General features: G+C 37.9%; 1 protein-coding gene across 3 annotated transcripts in view; it reads left to right on the top strand.

Moving 5' to 3' along the window:
- Window positions 1-3,339: 3,339 nt before the first annotated feature.
- Window positions 3,340-14,048, top strand: part of TAF1A (TATA-box binding protein associated factor, RNA polymerase I subunit A) — a 29,108-nt gene continuing 18,399 nt past the window's right edge. The window contains exons 1-4 of one of the 3 annotated variants that reach the window (XM_010973992.3): window positions 3,340-3,498; window positions 4,624-4,805; window positions 8,603-8,772; window positions 12,769-12,882. In XM_010973992.3, coding sequence (XP_010972294.1) covers window positions 4,685-4,805; window positions 8,603-8,772; window positions 12,769-12,882 — 405 coding nt within the window. In that variant the 5' untranslated portion in view covers window positions 3,340-3,498; window positions 4,624-4,684. The remainder of the gene's footprint in view (window positions 3,499-4,623; window positions 4,806-8,602; window positions 8,773-12,768; window positions 12,883-14,048) is intronic. The other 2 variants (XM_010973994.3, XM_010973993.3) reach the window with 2 other exon arrangements.

The following is a 14,048-nucleotide window of genomic DNA, read 5'->3' as shown; positions in this document are numbered from 1 at the left end:
GGGATAGCATATTAAAATGTTGCCCATTTATGTTGTTTAAATAAACAGCCAAATCCCAGACTCCTACAGACAATAGGGGTGGTTGATGGTACAAGAGTCTCAGCAAACCACTGACTTCATCACAAAGGAGATATTTTTTGATAGTACCTGCCCTGGAAACTGTTCCCTTCTTTTTTTGAAAAAATATTTCATTTATTTATTATTGCATTTAATTATTTTTCATTTTGGTGGGGGGAGGTTTTTATTTATTTTTATCTCGAAACATCCAATTTTTTGTTTGTAATCAGAAGTTGAGATTTTTATCACTTTGTTATTATTTATATCTTATAATTGTCTTAAACACATTTACTAGTCTTGACAAACATAAGGAAACCAGGAATGACATTTAAATGGGTAATAAAACAATTTGCACAAGAGCCCTTATCCTTTTAGGTTGAATTGTAGGGAAAAGTTGCAGTTAAGTAAGGAACCAGAGCATGTTACTTGTTTAGGCAAATGTTTCTCACTAGAGCTCTGTTGGCATTTGGGGGGGGAACATTCCTACCAGTTGCAGGATATACAACAACCCTAGCCCTGGCCATGAAATTTTAGTACCATCCTTAGTCATGATAAAATAAAAACTGCCCCCATGCATTTCCAAACTCTCCTGGGTAGAAATGGTACCAACTTCCCAGATGAGATGTACTGCTTGAGATCGTTTAACAAAGCACCTGTGACTATAAATATTCCTATTCCATAGTTTCTCTTATCAGCTAAAAGAGAAGAGTTTTAACATCAACCTTGAAAAAAAATCCCTGTAGATCCAAGTAACTTTGCTTTATAGGGTTTTTTTTTTTTTTGTCATTAAAGCTAATACTAACTTACTAAGTACATCACACTTCTGAATTTGTATTTTCCCTCCTCTTAGAAGGGTCTTATATTGCTCTACTTCCACATTCCCACATTTGTTCTCTCTTTTGCACTATCTTATCTTAAATTTAGATCTGAATGAATTATATGGCTTTTTTTGGTGTTTAATAGTCAAACTGTGCATATATTTTGAAATTATTTGGAATGGATAGAGAGGGATTTTCCCCCCTTTATTCTTAACAAAAGACCATGTTTCTCAATTAAAACTTAGGGGACTATAGGTTGAGATGCAGTATGTAGAATCATTAGGATAATAATTATAATTAAATAAATATACATCATCTTTATGATGATTGATCCCATTTACCCATTCTAACCAGGCTTCTCCACAACAGAACAGCAAAAACTCTGCAGCATTAACACCTACCAGTTGTATGTTAAAGTACCCAGGATAAGCAATATAGAGTGAGTGACTATCATAGTGATTGAGACGTATGATGGTATCAGTAATTATTTTTTAGTAAATATCTTTTTAGACACAAAAATCATCACTAAAAAGATCACGTATCTTTAAAATTGTATGTATGTATGCATATATGTATCCAAACTAAATCTAAATCTCTGTTGTGAACATAAACATTAATTGGTACATTAAGTGGTACTCTAGAGAAACTGTTGGCCAATGATAGTCCACAGGTCAAATCCAGCCTGTGAAAACCTGGTGAAGTTCATCTTAATGAGATGTAAGAAATGACTTCTCTAGAGAATTTTCAGGTAGATCTGATCTTTCCAATTTTCTAGAGTGTCTGAAGCTTGTTCTTTATTAGATTGCAGGAACTCTAATAAAGCATTCATGGGAGCAACTGAAGCGTTGTGGGAATAATATTCTCTAAATAACAGTTTGCAGTTCTTAAAAAATGTAATTCATCATATTAAGTTGCTCTTTAGCACAATGCAATCTTTCTGTTCCTTAAGATGTTTTCTCCTAGATTGGAGTCTAGAAGCCTTCTGTATGCTTTGCTTTGTTTTACGTTTGCATTTTTGTCATGCTTTCTTTTTTAAAATCTTATTTATGCTCTTGGGTGTGATATAGTATAGTTTTCTTTTTACTCTCTTCTCCCCAACACATTTTCTACCAGAATTACACCATGGAAAAGGGAAGAAGTAGGTAGAGCATATAAGGATATTAATTCTTAACTTTCTCTGTTTTATCTAATGTTGCCAAGTGTTGACTGAGAACATTAAGGTAAATCAGAAATTTCTTCCCCATTTTTGTGGGAGCATGAATTTCTAGCCAGATTATATCCAATCTAGGTTGGTTTGGGTGAAATTATACCTCACGGCAAAGGAAAAAATATAGCCAGACCAAAATCTTTACACTAGAAACGTGTGGCTGTGTTATTCTGTGTGTGCATTCCTCCTGGACCACAATGTCATTTTGGTCAACCTTACCTGCGGAGTTAGTGCACTGACTTGAGTGAGGCCAAGGATTTACGACCCAAAGAACAGCAGGAGAATTCTTCTCACAAGCCCATAGCTACTACGTAGTGTTTATGAAGACAACATAGTACTAAGTATTTCAGCATTTTAAGGAATCCCTCTACAAATTCTCCCTAGACCCTTTAATCACCTCTACAATACTGTGATTCTGCTCAAATGGTTCACTTTCAGGGCAGGGGCCACTCAAAAGATTCCTGTGGAAGCCTATGCCATTATTTGTGCAGCCTTAGTTATGAACAAAATACTTGTAATGACTTTAAAGCTGCCTCAGTTTAACTTTCACTACTTAGTCCTAGTTCTATTCTCTGATGCTACGAAAAGTCTGACCCTTCTTTCACACACATCAGCCCTCCAAATTTTGGAGATACTGTGTTCCCACGAGTCTCTGCTTTTCCAGGGTCATCACCCCTAGAACCCCTCAATTTCCCCTCATTTCACATTTAACCATCTTACTTTCGGCCCTTATTTCGTAAGTTCGTCAACGTTCCCCATGAAAAGTGACCCCAGACAGGTCCACAGAACCACCCCGCTAAGGAGAAAAGTATTCTTGCCGAAATTTGGGCGGGACAGCCAGAGTCCCTTAAATTCAAAGCTAAACCTTTAATAAAAGAGAAAAGACTTCAAGGAAGCAATTAAAAGGCTAGACAAAGATTTATCTTGTCAGGACCGCGAGCCAAGCCTCTGAGGCTTGCGCCCTGCGCCCGCGAGCCAAGCAGTAAGGTAAAGGTCCTCTTACAGTGAATTACTAGGGCAAAGTGACATTCTGCTCTTTTGACTGCCACCCTAATCCAGCCTTCCTTCCCTTGCACTAGTCTCCCTTTGCAATTAAAGTCTCCCACTTTTCGGCTGAGACAGAATACGAGAGAAACCTGGGTCCAATTTGATGAGAAGGCAGCAGTCCGCGGCCACTTCCGGGTCACTTCCGGGGTCGAGGCGCCTCCACCACCCAATCGGGAGTTAGGGGCGGGGCCACGCCTGCGCGCCGGCTGAACGCCTGCGTCTGCGCGCCGGGGGAAAGCCAGAGGGAGGTTTTGCGCAAGTTCTCTCCAAGCGTTCGCTGGCGGACTCCGCTTCCGAGAGTTTGGTCACGCTGGTCTGGAGTCCGGAGAGTGGAGTTTAGTGTCACTGAAGAGCTCCGGCTTTTGGCGGGTAAGTCCAGCGTTTGTCGTCCATCAGTCATTGCCTGCGTCCCAGTGGAACGGGCAGGGCTGTGCTAGGATTCACCCGTGTTCTTCTCATATTTTCTGCTGATGCTCTGAAACCTCGAGTTCTGAGCGCGAGGCTGGAGAAGCAGCTTTGGTTACCGTGACAACTGCACGGCACCAGTTCAGTCTTGGGAGATTTGGGGAAGGAAGGTTGGGGGCTTCTTCTGGAATGACTCCTTTAAATACGTGTGAGTTGGGTTCAGATTCAGGTGTTATTTCAAACCCAGACTCCTAACCACAGAACTTGATTTTGAAAGGTTTACTCGGGCTGTAATGTGGAGAAGGCACATTTGAGGCAGGGTAACGAGTTAGAAAGCGAACGCAGTAATCCAGACACAGTTTGAAAGTGTCCCGAGCTAGGGGAGTGGTGTAGAGTGGCGGAGGAGAGGAAGATGGGAGAATTACTAGCAGGCAGTACCAGCAGAACCTAATAATCAGTTGGATGTATGAAAGAAGAGAGAGGGGCCCTGAGCATCTTGATGATTAAGTCCAAACTCACCTTGGCACAGGGCTGTTTTTGTAGATTATTTTCCCTCTATCAGTTCTGCCTTGCGTCCCCCTCCTCCACACACACCCCAAACTCTGTTCATTCCAACCGTGTTTGCTGTTCTAGTTCCTAGAATATTTTCCTCACCTTTTCTGTGACATTGGGCCAGAATACATAATTGCACTGAGCCCTTCGGTTTTTTTCAGCATGAAAATGGATGAAAATAATAGTACTTACCTCTGGATTTCTGTAATGATTAAGTTAGATACTGTATAGGCCTGGTGTATGGAAAGGGCCCAATAAATGTTAACTACCGTTATTCTTATTATTGTACTTAACGCTGTTTTGGTATTATACATCATTTGCTGTTTATTCCTCTAGATGAGTTTTTTAAATTGAAGCATTAGTATTTTTATATCTTTTTGAAATATATTAGTCATTGTAGTTCTCTTTTTTAATGAGTCATTCATTTCAGCTACTGCTGACATAATTAAATTTGTTTTCTTTAAAGGAACTACTAGGTACAATTAATTTTGTTGATCTTTGATATTCATTGGATAAAAGATGACTTTTCCTTTATAGCTCGGAAGCCTGTGGATTAAGATGTACAGAAAGTAACTGATATTCTCAGTTTGGAATAGGTATGAGTGATTTCAGTGAAGAATTAGTAAGGCCCACTACAGAAGATGAACAGGGGGAAACGTGTGTGCTCTCTGGTACAGGAATGTGCTTTCCTTGGCTCCAAAAGCATATAGAAACTGTGGGTAAGTAAAATAACATGCAACCATTTCAGCTTTAATGAAAGGAGATGATAAGATTCAATATGGGTACAAAAATGGATAACCAAGCTGGTTTAAGTTTCAAGATAAGACTATATGAGGGTTTTTTTTTTTTAGACTGTTAATAAAAAAGAAATCACAAAACATAGATTCTTTTTTCCTTATAGAATTATTTTCCTTTTAATTAATAACAGTCATATTATGGTAGATATACTTTTTTTTTTTTACAGTAATCCTAAGTATTTACTGTATCCCTGACATTGGCTGAATATTGGGGATACACAGTTGAAGAAGTTATGGTCTCTGCCATTGAAGAGTACATACCAGAAGTTTCTGTTGAATTGCATTGAAATAATTTTTAATGGATCTATAATAGATTTCAAAAAAGGGTATTTTCTCCTATTTTCATGTAATATAGAAATAAGCAAGCTTTTCTATGGGATAAATTCCCCGTAAGAATATATAAAAGAAGCAGTTACCTGTATGCTGGCGTGTTGGGTGGAATAGGCCTGGGAATACATTGAACCAGCACTTTTCTAATTGACTGTAAATATATCTTTCTTAGCCTGGCCTCCCTTCCCCTTGACTGAGATTCCCTAACTCCTAGAATTTAGCTCCTGTTTCTTTATCTTTTAATCTAAATGTCATCTCATTTAATTATCTCAGTAAATTAATCCTTGGTAAATCTGTGTGCTAGGCATTTTAAAGATGAGGGAACTGAATTTTGAAGTTAAAACTCAAAATGCTGCTATCAGGAGTCAAACTCAGGTCTATCTGACCTCAAAGCCTACATTGAGATAGATACATATATGAAAAGGGATACTATATGTAAAGTGCCTAGCATAGAGCCTCATGCATAGTGAATGTTGAAAAAAATAACAATTTATTTTCTCTTTCCTCGTTTTATTTTTGCTGGATCAGCGTACATAGTTTGAGCCAGGTTTGAATGGATGGCACTTCAGAGGGAGTGCTCCTTTACCCTTGTAGGGAACTAGTAATCTAGAGTTCCTGCTGGTTACAGCATAGCTGGGCATGTTTCTGTCACCAGTGTTCTATAGAGAGCTTGAGTCAGTCCACAGACAAGTAGATTTAAAACCAGAATTGACATGCTTAGAAATGTTTCGTATGTTACGGATAGCCTGTTAAACTCCAAATACTTTACGTCTGCAATGAGAATATTGTTGCAGGTAATATTGACATTATAATTGGTATAAGTGGTAATTAACCATAATAGGAAAACACAGTTGCCTAACAATTATTTATTTTTTATTCTCTTAGATTTCTTTTGGCATTTTGAAGGGTGTGCCCCCTAGAGCAGAAAATTTGAAGGCAGGCACCAATCTGGAATAAAGCTGTTATGTTGAATACCCAGAATAATGCTTGGAGCATGGTAGAGCTCAAAAAAGTATTTCATAGGTGGACAAGTTTCCAGATTCTTTCAAGAGCATTAGAAATTAAGTCGATGATAACTGGTTCATTATTGTAACTCATTCTATCAAAATTTATTTTCCTTGACAGTTGTTCTTAAAGTTGATCAGCAACCGGTAAAATTATCTTTTGCTCTCAAAAGAATGAAATGAGAGCTATTCCTGAGGTAATTAGGCTCAGTTGGAAGACAGGAGGGGAATTTTCTAAGGATTTATATATAGTAGTCTAAAGTCAATTTCCAGTCTGAGCTGTGAAAACTAGAAGGGTAGAAGGGAGTTTGGCCTTCAAGTGAATGAATGAGGTTTTAGGGAAGAGGTATTTTGTCAGTTTCCTGGACTAGCTGCCTGGTGCTGCTGATCCTGGGAACAGATCTTATCAAACGCAGCTTCTAATTCAGAGAGGTGGGTGGCGCGTAGTATTCTGCATTTCTAGTAAGTTCCTGGTGATACTAAGGATGCTGGCTATAGGACCGCAGTGAGTTGCAAGCACCAGGATCCCAGGTGATTTGTATGTATAATTAGAAAAATTTGAGAAGCAGCACTGGTCAATGCAATAGTCGTCCACCCTTTTTTTTTTACCCCTGAAAAATTAGGTATTATCATGCAGACTCTTAAGGTGCCATCTAAAAATGGTATCCTAAGTTTGTTAGTTGCAAAAGGCATAATTTTCAACATATATTGACACTTTTAATTGAAATTATTATGTGACTTTTAAAAATATATTTGGTGGAATCTAAATAGTGTAGTAATGTGATACCTTTCACTAGCCATTTAGTATTTATGGAAGAGCTTTTAATAGATAGGAATTTTACATTGTTCCTTTCTTTTATACGTTTATTCTTGCCATAAACTATGTATCTACATTTGATTATTTTTTAACCATAATATCCTGTAAGGTTAAAACCTTAAGTATTAAAAGTATTAAAATTTCTTCTGGATTGAGACATCTTTATTATTGATAGTTGTACACAGCTGTTCAAAATAACGTAAGTATTAAAGTTTTTGTTAAATTTTAAATACTAAAAGTAAATTTTTATTGCTTATTTGTCTTGGTAGATAAGGTTTCCACTTTTTTCCATTTCTTATATCTATGAATGATATTATGTATTTCTAAAATGAGAAAAGATTTAGCTTCAATTCTATTATATTTTTTGTTTGTTAGTTTTGTTTTTTAATGGAGGTACTGGGGATTGAACCTAGGACCTTGTGCATGCTAAACACCACTGAGCTATACCCTCCTCCCTATTGTATTTTGTTTTAATTGGTAGGAATTCTGAGAGACTTTAGTCACATAAGTAAGTAGCTGGCAATGGATGGAGTTTAATTATAGCAATGTATCATGTCTTTGAATTCCTTCTGAATAGTTTATGAAAAAATTACATAGTGGTCTGTTACAAAAGTTACTAGGTTCTTCTACAGTTTTGATAAGTGATGAATTGGAAATCACCTGACTTTCAAATGGATGTGTTAGATTCGTTCTCTTTCTCAACACTAAGTACCTGTATTTTCACCTTAAAGTAATGTAGAATGATTTTGTCATGAAGTCTTGACATAGGCACCATTTTCTAGCAGATCAGTTTTAGGAAAGAGTATGTCAGAAAGTTGAAGATCTGCTAGCTGATTGCTGTAAAACTGACTTTGTGTGGTACCTTTAGTCTCTGTGTACTCCCTAGGGTGAGGGTACCCAGCTGGAAGACTGCGGGCCTGGGCCTGTAGGGATCTCGTAGTGGTGTGGGAAGGGAAGAAGAGGTGGGAATACGCCACCTGTTACTCATAACGGGGTTTTAACTAAGCCCACATATTCTTAACATGAGGATTGTCAATACTTTGGAGATAAATAAATGCTAGTGTCTACAGTTGTTATAGTCTCATTTGCCTTTACTGTCATTGCCTTACTGGGAACTCTGTCCATAAAAAATAAAAGCTCACCTTTGGTGTTCTCAGAACATTGGTAGGTAAAAAAGACCAAGCTTCCCTAGGATGACCCTCGTGATTCTTACCCATTCTAAATACCCGGGACTGTGTTTGGGGGCGTCTTTGAGAGAGTCTTCCCAGATTGTTTAGTGCAAGGATGAAAAGACAGTTGAATCAGATTTGAAGGATCTGATGACCTTGGTAGCCCTAGAACATCCAATTAGACATCTCCTAATTAAACATTTGTTTCATTTGCTACAACTAGTTAAAATGGCATGGAAGAGTTTGTTTCAAGTGTTGCCAGCTTTGATAATTGGGCTGAGCTGGATTAAGTTATACCTCCTGCTCTGCTTGTGAAAACTATGCTTATCAGAAGTAAGCTTCTGGAATTGTTGAACTGGGGTCTCTGTGAGTCAAGACTCTTCTCTTTAACCTTTATAGCAACTGGAGGAAAGAGGGAGAAGGATTTTGCTCAGACAACAAGTGCTTGTTTAAGTTTTATCCAAGAAGCTCTGCTGAAGCACCAGTGGCAGCAAGCTGCGGAATACATGCACAGTTACTTGCAGATCTTGGAAGATTCAGATAGCAACAAAAGGCAGGGCGCGCCCGAGGTAAGTAAAGTGTGAGTCTGCTGGAAGAAGTGACAGAATCCTGGGAGATTCTGCCTCTTGAGCTCCACCCAGGATAGCTTTTGCTGTTCTCAAATTGATTTTACCAAAAGCTGCTAAAAGTAGTTTGGGGTGGAGAGTTGGCATCAGGACACTTTTTGCACATTTCTTTTTTCTATTATCATTTTAAAAGAGACTAAAAATAGTTTGGAGGGGAGGAAGGTATAGCTCAGTGGTAGACTGCCTGCTTAGCATGCACAAGGTCCTGGGTTCAATCCCCAGTACCTCTGTCAAATAAATAAACCTAATTACCTCCTCTCTCCAAAAAAAATAGTTTGAATTCTCAGATTTCCCAATATTTAATCATTCATTTAAATAATTCTTTCCCCTTGTCATAATTTTCCCCCACTGTAGAGTATTTCCCGTCTTCATACAAACATGTTGTTATTTCTTCCACTTTACACCATCTTTTTATTTTATTATTATTATTATTTTTATTTTTAATGGAGGTACTGAGAATTGAACCCAGGACCTCACGCATGCTAAGCATGTGCTCTACCACTGAGCTGTTACCCTCCCTCCCTTAATGACATCTCTTGACCCCCTACTTCTTCCACAGACTGATCCTCATTTTTCCACTCTCCCTTTCAGGAAAATTCCTAGAAAGGGTTGTATTCACCTGTTTGTTCCAAGCCCTCACCAGTTAGGCTCCCCCCACAACCACCACCATTTCTACTAAAGTGCTTTGTCAAGGTCAGCAGTGATCTCTGCTGAATCCAGTGGCTGATGGTCAGTGCTCGGCTAACTTAGTCTGTCAGCAGTTTTAAACGTGGTAGGTCACTCCCTCCTGTGTGATCACCGCACTCTCTGTTTTTCCTCCTCCCTCACTGGCTATTTCTCGGCCGTCTTTGATGGCTCCTCTTCTGCTTGGCCCTTTGACGTGGGAAGACCTGAGAAATCCAGTGCTTAGTCGTTGTCTTTATCTGAACTCACTCTTGACGATCCCATTCAGTTTCATAGCCTTAAATTCAGTCTCTGTGCCGATGATCTCCAACTGTCTCTGTGGCCCTGACATCTCTCTTCAAGTCCTCATTCCTACGTCCAGCTCTGCTCAGCGTCACCTCTTGGTATTGCGTATCAACTAGTATGAAATGTGACGTCATACTGACATATCTAAAATGGGTCTTCTGATATTCCCTGTCCAGCCCAATTTCCCTCATCTCAGGTGGTGCTGCTTTATGTACTTAATCGTGAGAGCCAAACTCTGGAGTCATTTTTCTTTTCTATCCCATATCCAAGCCATCAGAAAATCCTGCTGGCTCTACTTTGAAAGTATGCTCCCTGCAGTCTGAGTATATCTCACCACCTCCATTGCTGTGCTTTGATTCAAGCCACTGTCATCTCGCTTAGATGACTGCTTGCCCTTCTCTGCCCCTAAGTCTATTTTGAGCATAATAACCAGACTGATACCTTTAAAAAAAATAATTTTATTCAGATACAGTTGACACACCATACAACTCACCCATTTACATTGTACAATTCAGTGTTTTTTCATATATTCACAGGGATCGTGCCACCATTACCACAGTCTGAATTTAGAACATTTTTGTCCCCACCCAAAAAAAGAAACCCTGTACCCACATGTAGTGACTCCTTTCCATCCCCTAGACTCTGGCAATCACCAGTTTCTATTCCAGACATTTCATAAAAGTGAAATGTAATAAATGGCCTTTTGTGAATGAATTCTTTCACTGAACATAATGTTTTCAAGGTTTATCCATTTTGTAACGTGTTAGTACTTCATTCTTTTTTATTCTATATTTTCAAACTAATATTCCAGCATATGGCTATCTCTCATTTTATGTATCCATTCATCAGCTTTTACACATGGTGTTGTTTTTACTTTTTGGTTATTATGAATAACGCTGCTATGAACATTCATGTATAAGTTTTTGTATGGGTGTTTGTAATTTCTTTTGGGTATATACCTAGGAGTGGAATTGCTGAGGCATATGGTAAATATATTTAATTTCTTAAGGAACTGCTAGACTGCTTTCCAAAGTGACTGCACCGTTTTGCATTCCCACCAGCAATGTGTGAGGGTTCCAGTTTCCCTACATCCTTGCCAGCATTGTTATTGTCTGTCTTTTTGATCATAGCCATCCTAGTGGTTGTGAAGTGGTGTCTCAATTGTGGTTTTGATTTGCATTTTCCTAATGATTAATGATGCAGCACAGTCCATTTAAAACATAAGTCACATCATGTCAGTCCTCTGCTGAAAACACTGCAGTGGCTTCCCATTTCATTCAGAGTAAGAGCCAAAGTCCTTGTCTTTCCCTGCAAGTTCTCCATGCTCTGCTCACTCCCTTTCCCCCTTTGACCTCATCTGCTATTACTCTCCAAGTTACTTTTTCTTCTCCAGCTTTATTGGTCTCCATGCTCTTTCTTAAACAGCCAGCCTTACTCCTTCCTGATTGCCTTTGCTATTTTACTGGAAAAGGTCTTTCTTCAGCTATCACTATGGCCACCCTCCTTCAAGTCACACTTTCATGACTGTTCAGAATCCCAACTGCACACCAGCCCCCCTTCACTTTCCGCGTGGCAGTCCTGATTCCCTTATCCTGCTTTATCCCCCCCCCAATAATATTTGCCAATTTAATTATTCTTTTTCTTGGTTTATTGTCAGTCTCTCTACAACAGAACGTGAATTCCACAAGGGCAGGGATCTGGAGCAGTGCCTGGCATATATTGTTAAATTTGTTCTGTAAAAGACAGTTTATCCACACAGAACTTCACATGACTGTCTCAAGTAGCTTTGACTAATGGAGTAACCACTGTATCAGTTAGGCATCTTAATAGAGCCCAACAATATGAAAGAAAAAAATTAACCATTGATTAAATAGTTTACGGACTTTAAGTTATGTAGATCTGTAAAACACTGGACAAGTTGCAGTCTCTTTTTGTCCAGAGTTTGTTTTTTTAAAATGAAAGAATTAGATCAGTGGTTCCCAGACACTTAATTTGGGCTCTGTTTGTATCACATAGGGGTTTTGTTGAAAATACAGATTCTTGTGCTCCACCCCAGATCTACTGAATCAATCAGAGTTGACATCCCTAGAATATTTATTTTTAACTGGTGTCCAAGGTAATTCTTACATACAACTAGATTTAAGAACTAGTATGATAGGATAATCTGCACATTTTTTTTTAAGCTTCCAAATAGTGCAGTTTGGTGTTCTATGTATGAAATCTTGTTCTCATTTCTGACTTGGAAAGATGAATATTATGATGATAGCAAACAACTAATGTGTACTTGATCGATTTTCAGAGAAAGAACTAATTTAAAATTCACTTAAATTTACTTGAAAGTCAATATTATTGAAGTACTTTAAATTGGAGTAAGAGAAATAAGAGATTCATTCCCATGAAAAAGAAGATCTCCAAATTCTGTCACCAAAGTTTTGGTGCTCTGGGAAGAAAATAGTTTTATTAAGCTTTGTCCATAGCTGACGAGAATTCTTAAATTGGAGTTCTGAATATAGACCAGCTACAGTCTGTAGTCATAGAGCTTGTTGGCATCTTGGGAAACATCGAGTCCGGAGTTCTCATTTGGTAGATAACAAAGATGAGGCCGAGAGTGGTGAAAAAGCCAATAATAATAGAATCTGAGTTTTCTGACTTGAATATTCTTCATCCTATGGCAGCTAAAATTCTATTCCTTAATATGTATCTTAACTGCCTACCTTCTTTAGAATACTAGCTTAAAAATGACACTATTATATTTACCTGGTATTTTAACTTAATCAACAGAAGGATCTTTTTTATCACATAAAACATTAGTTTCACTGGGTGAAGTACAGTACATTGTTGGCAGTTGTGGTATCCAGAAGAAGGAATTATAAGTTGTTTTTAATGTTGTAATCAGAAAAAAATTAACTTTCTTAGACAGTGGCTAAGGTGAAGATTTTACATTTTTGTTAGTAATTTCTGTTTTGACAGATTATTTGGAGGCTTGGAAGTGAAATTTTGTATTATCACCCCAAAAGCAGTCTGGAGACTTTCAATACCTTTGCAGACCGGATGAAAAATATTGGTGTCATGAATTACTTGAAGGTGAGATTGTAGGCTTTGTGAACTTACATTTGCAGTGCTCACTTTTTAAAATTGCGTGTCTCAGTGATAAGGCAGGTAAACAAGGGGGAAGGAGGTAAGACACTTGGATGAATGAGAGAAGCTGAAAGAAAGCAAAGCCTAATATACTTATTTACCCTCTGGTTCCTGTTTTGTTTTATTTTTACTTTTCCTATTTTCCAAATATTTGAAAATTATTGTAAGATATATATAACATAGAACGTGGCATTATAACCATTTGTAAGTGTGTAATTCAATGATATTAATTACAATCACGGTGTTGTGCAACTATCACCAGTATTTCCAAAACTTTTCCATCACCCCAAACAGAAACTCTGGACCCATTAAGCAATAACTCCCCAGTCCCTCCTCCTCCCAGCCGCTGGGCACCTCTGGCCTGTTTTCTGTCTCTACAAGTTTGCCCATTCTAGATATTTCATAAAAGTGAAATCATAGTATCTGTCCTTTTTATGTTTTGGGTATTTCACTTAGCATAATGTTTTCAGGATGTATCCATGTTGTGGCATGTGTCAGACTTCATCTCTTTATGGCTGAATAATATTCTCTTGTACATATCTGTCACATTTTGTTTATCCTTTCATCTCTTGTTTGGTTGTTTCCACCTTTTGGCTATTGTGAATAAAAATGCAATGAACATTGATGTACAACTATCTGTTTGAGTCCCTGCTTTCATTTCTTTTGAATATATACCTGGGAATAGAATTGCTGGGTCATGTTTTATGTCACGTGCGTGTGTGTGTGTGTGTGTGTATATATATATATATATATATATGTATATGCATATTGTATATATGTATGTAATATTTATAAGCATACAATTCTTTTTTTTTTTTGGTGGGGTGAGGTAATTAGATTTATTTATTTATTTATTTTTTAGAGGAGGTACCAGGGGTCGAACCTAGGACCTTGTACATGCTAAGTGTGTGCTCTACCCCTGAGCTATACTTCATATAATTCTTTTTTATTGAAGTTTAGTTGATTTACAATGTTGTGTTAGTTTCTAGTGTACAGCATAGGGATTCAGTTATCCATGTATATTCTTTTTCATATTCTTTTCCATTATAGGTAATTGCAAGCTTTTGGCTGTAGTTCCCTGTGCTGGACAGCAGGACCTTGCTGTTAAACAC

The sequence above is a fragment of the Camelus bactrianus genome, chromosome 23 (genome assembly GCF_048773025.1).
Source record: "Camelus bactrianus isolate YW-2024 breed Bactrian camel chromosome 23, ASM4877302v1, whole genome shotgun sequence".
Lineage (NCBI taxonomy): Eukaryota > Metazoa > Chordata > Mammalia > Artiodactyla > Camelidae > Camelus > Camelus bactrianus.
Note: the sequence above shows the minus strand (reverse complement) of the source record. Positions and strands in the feature narration are given on the sequence as shown.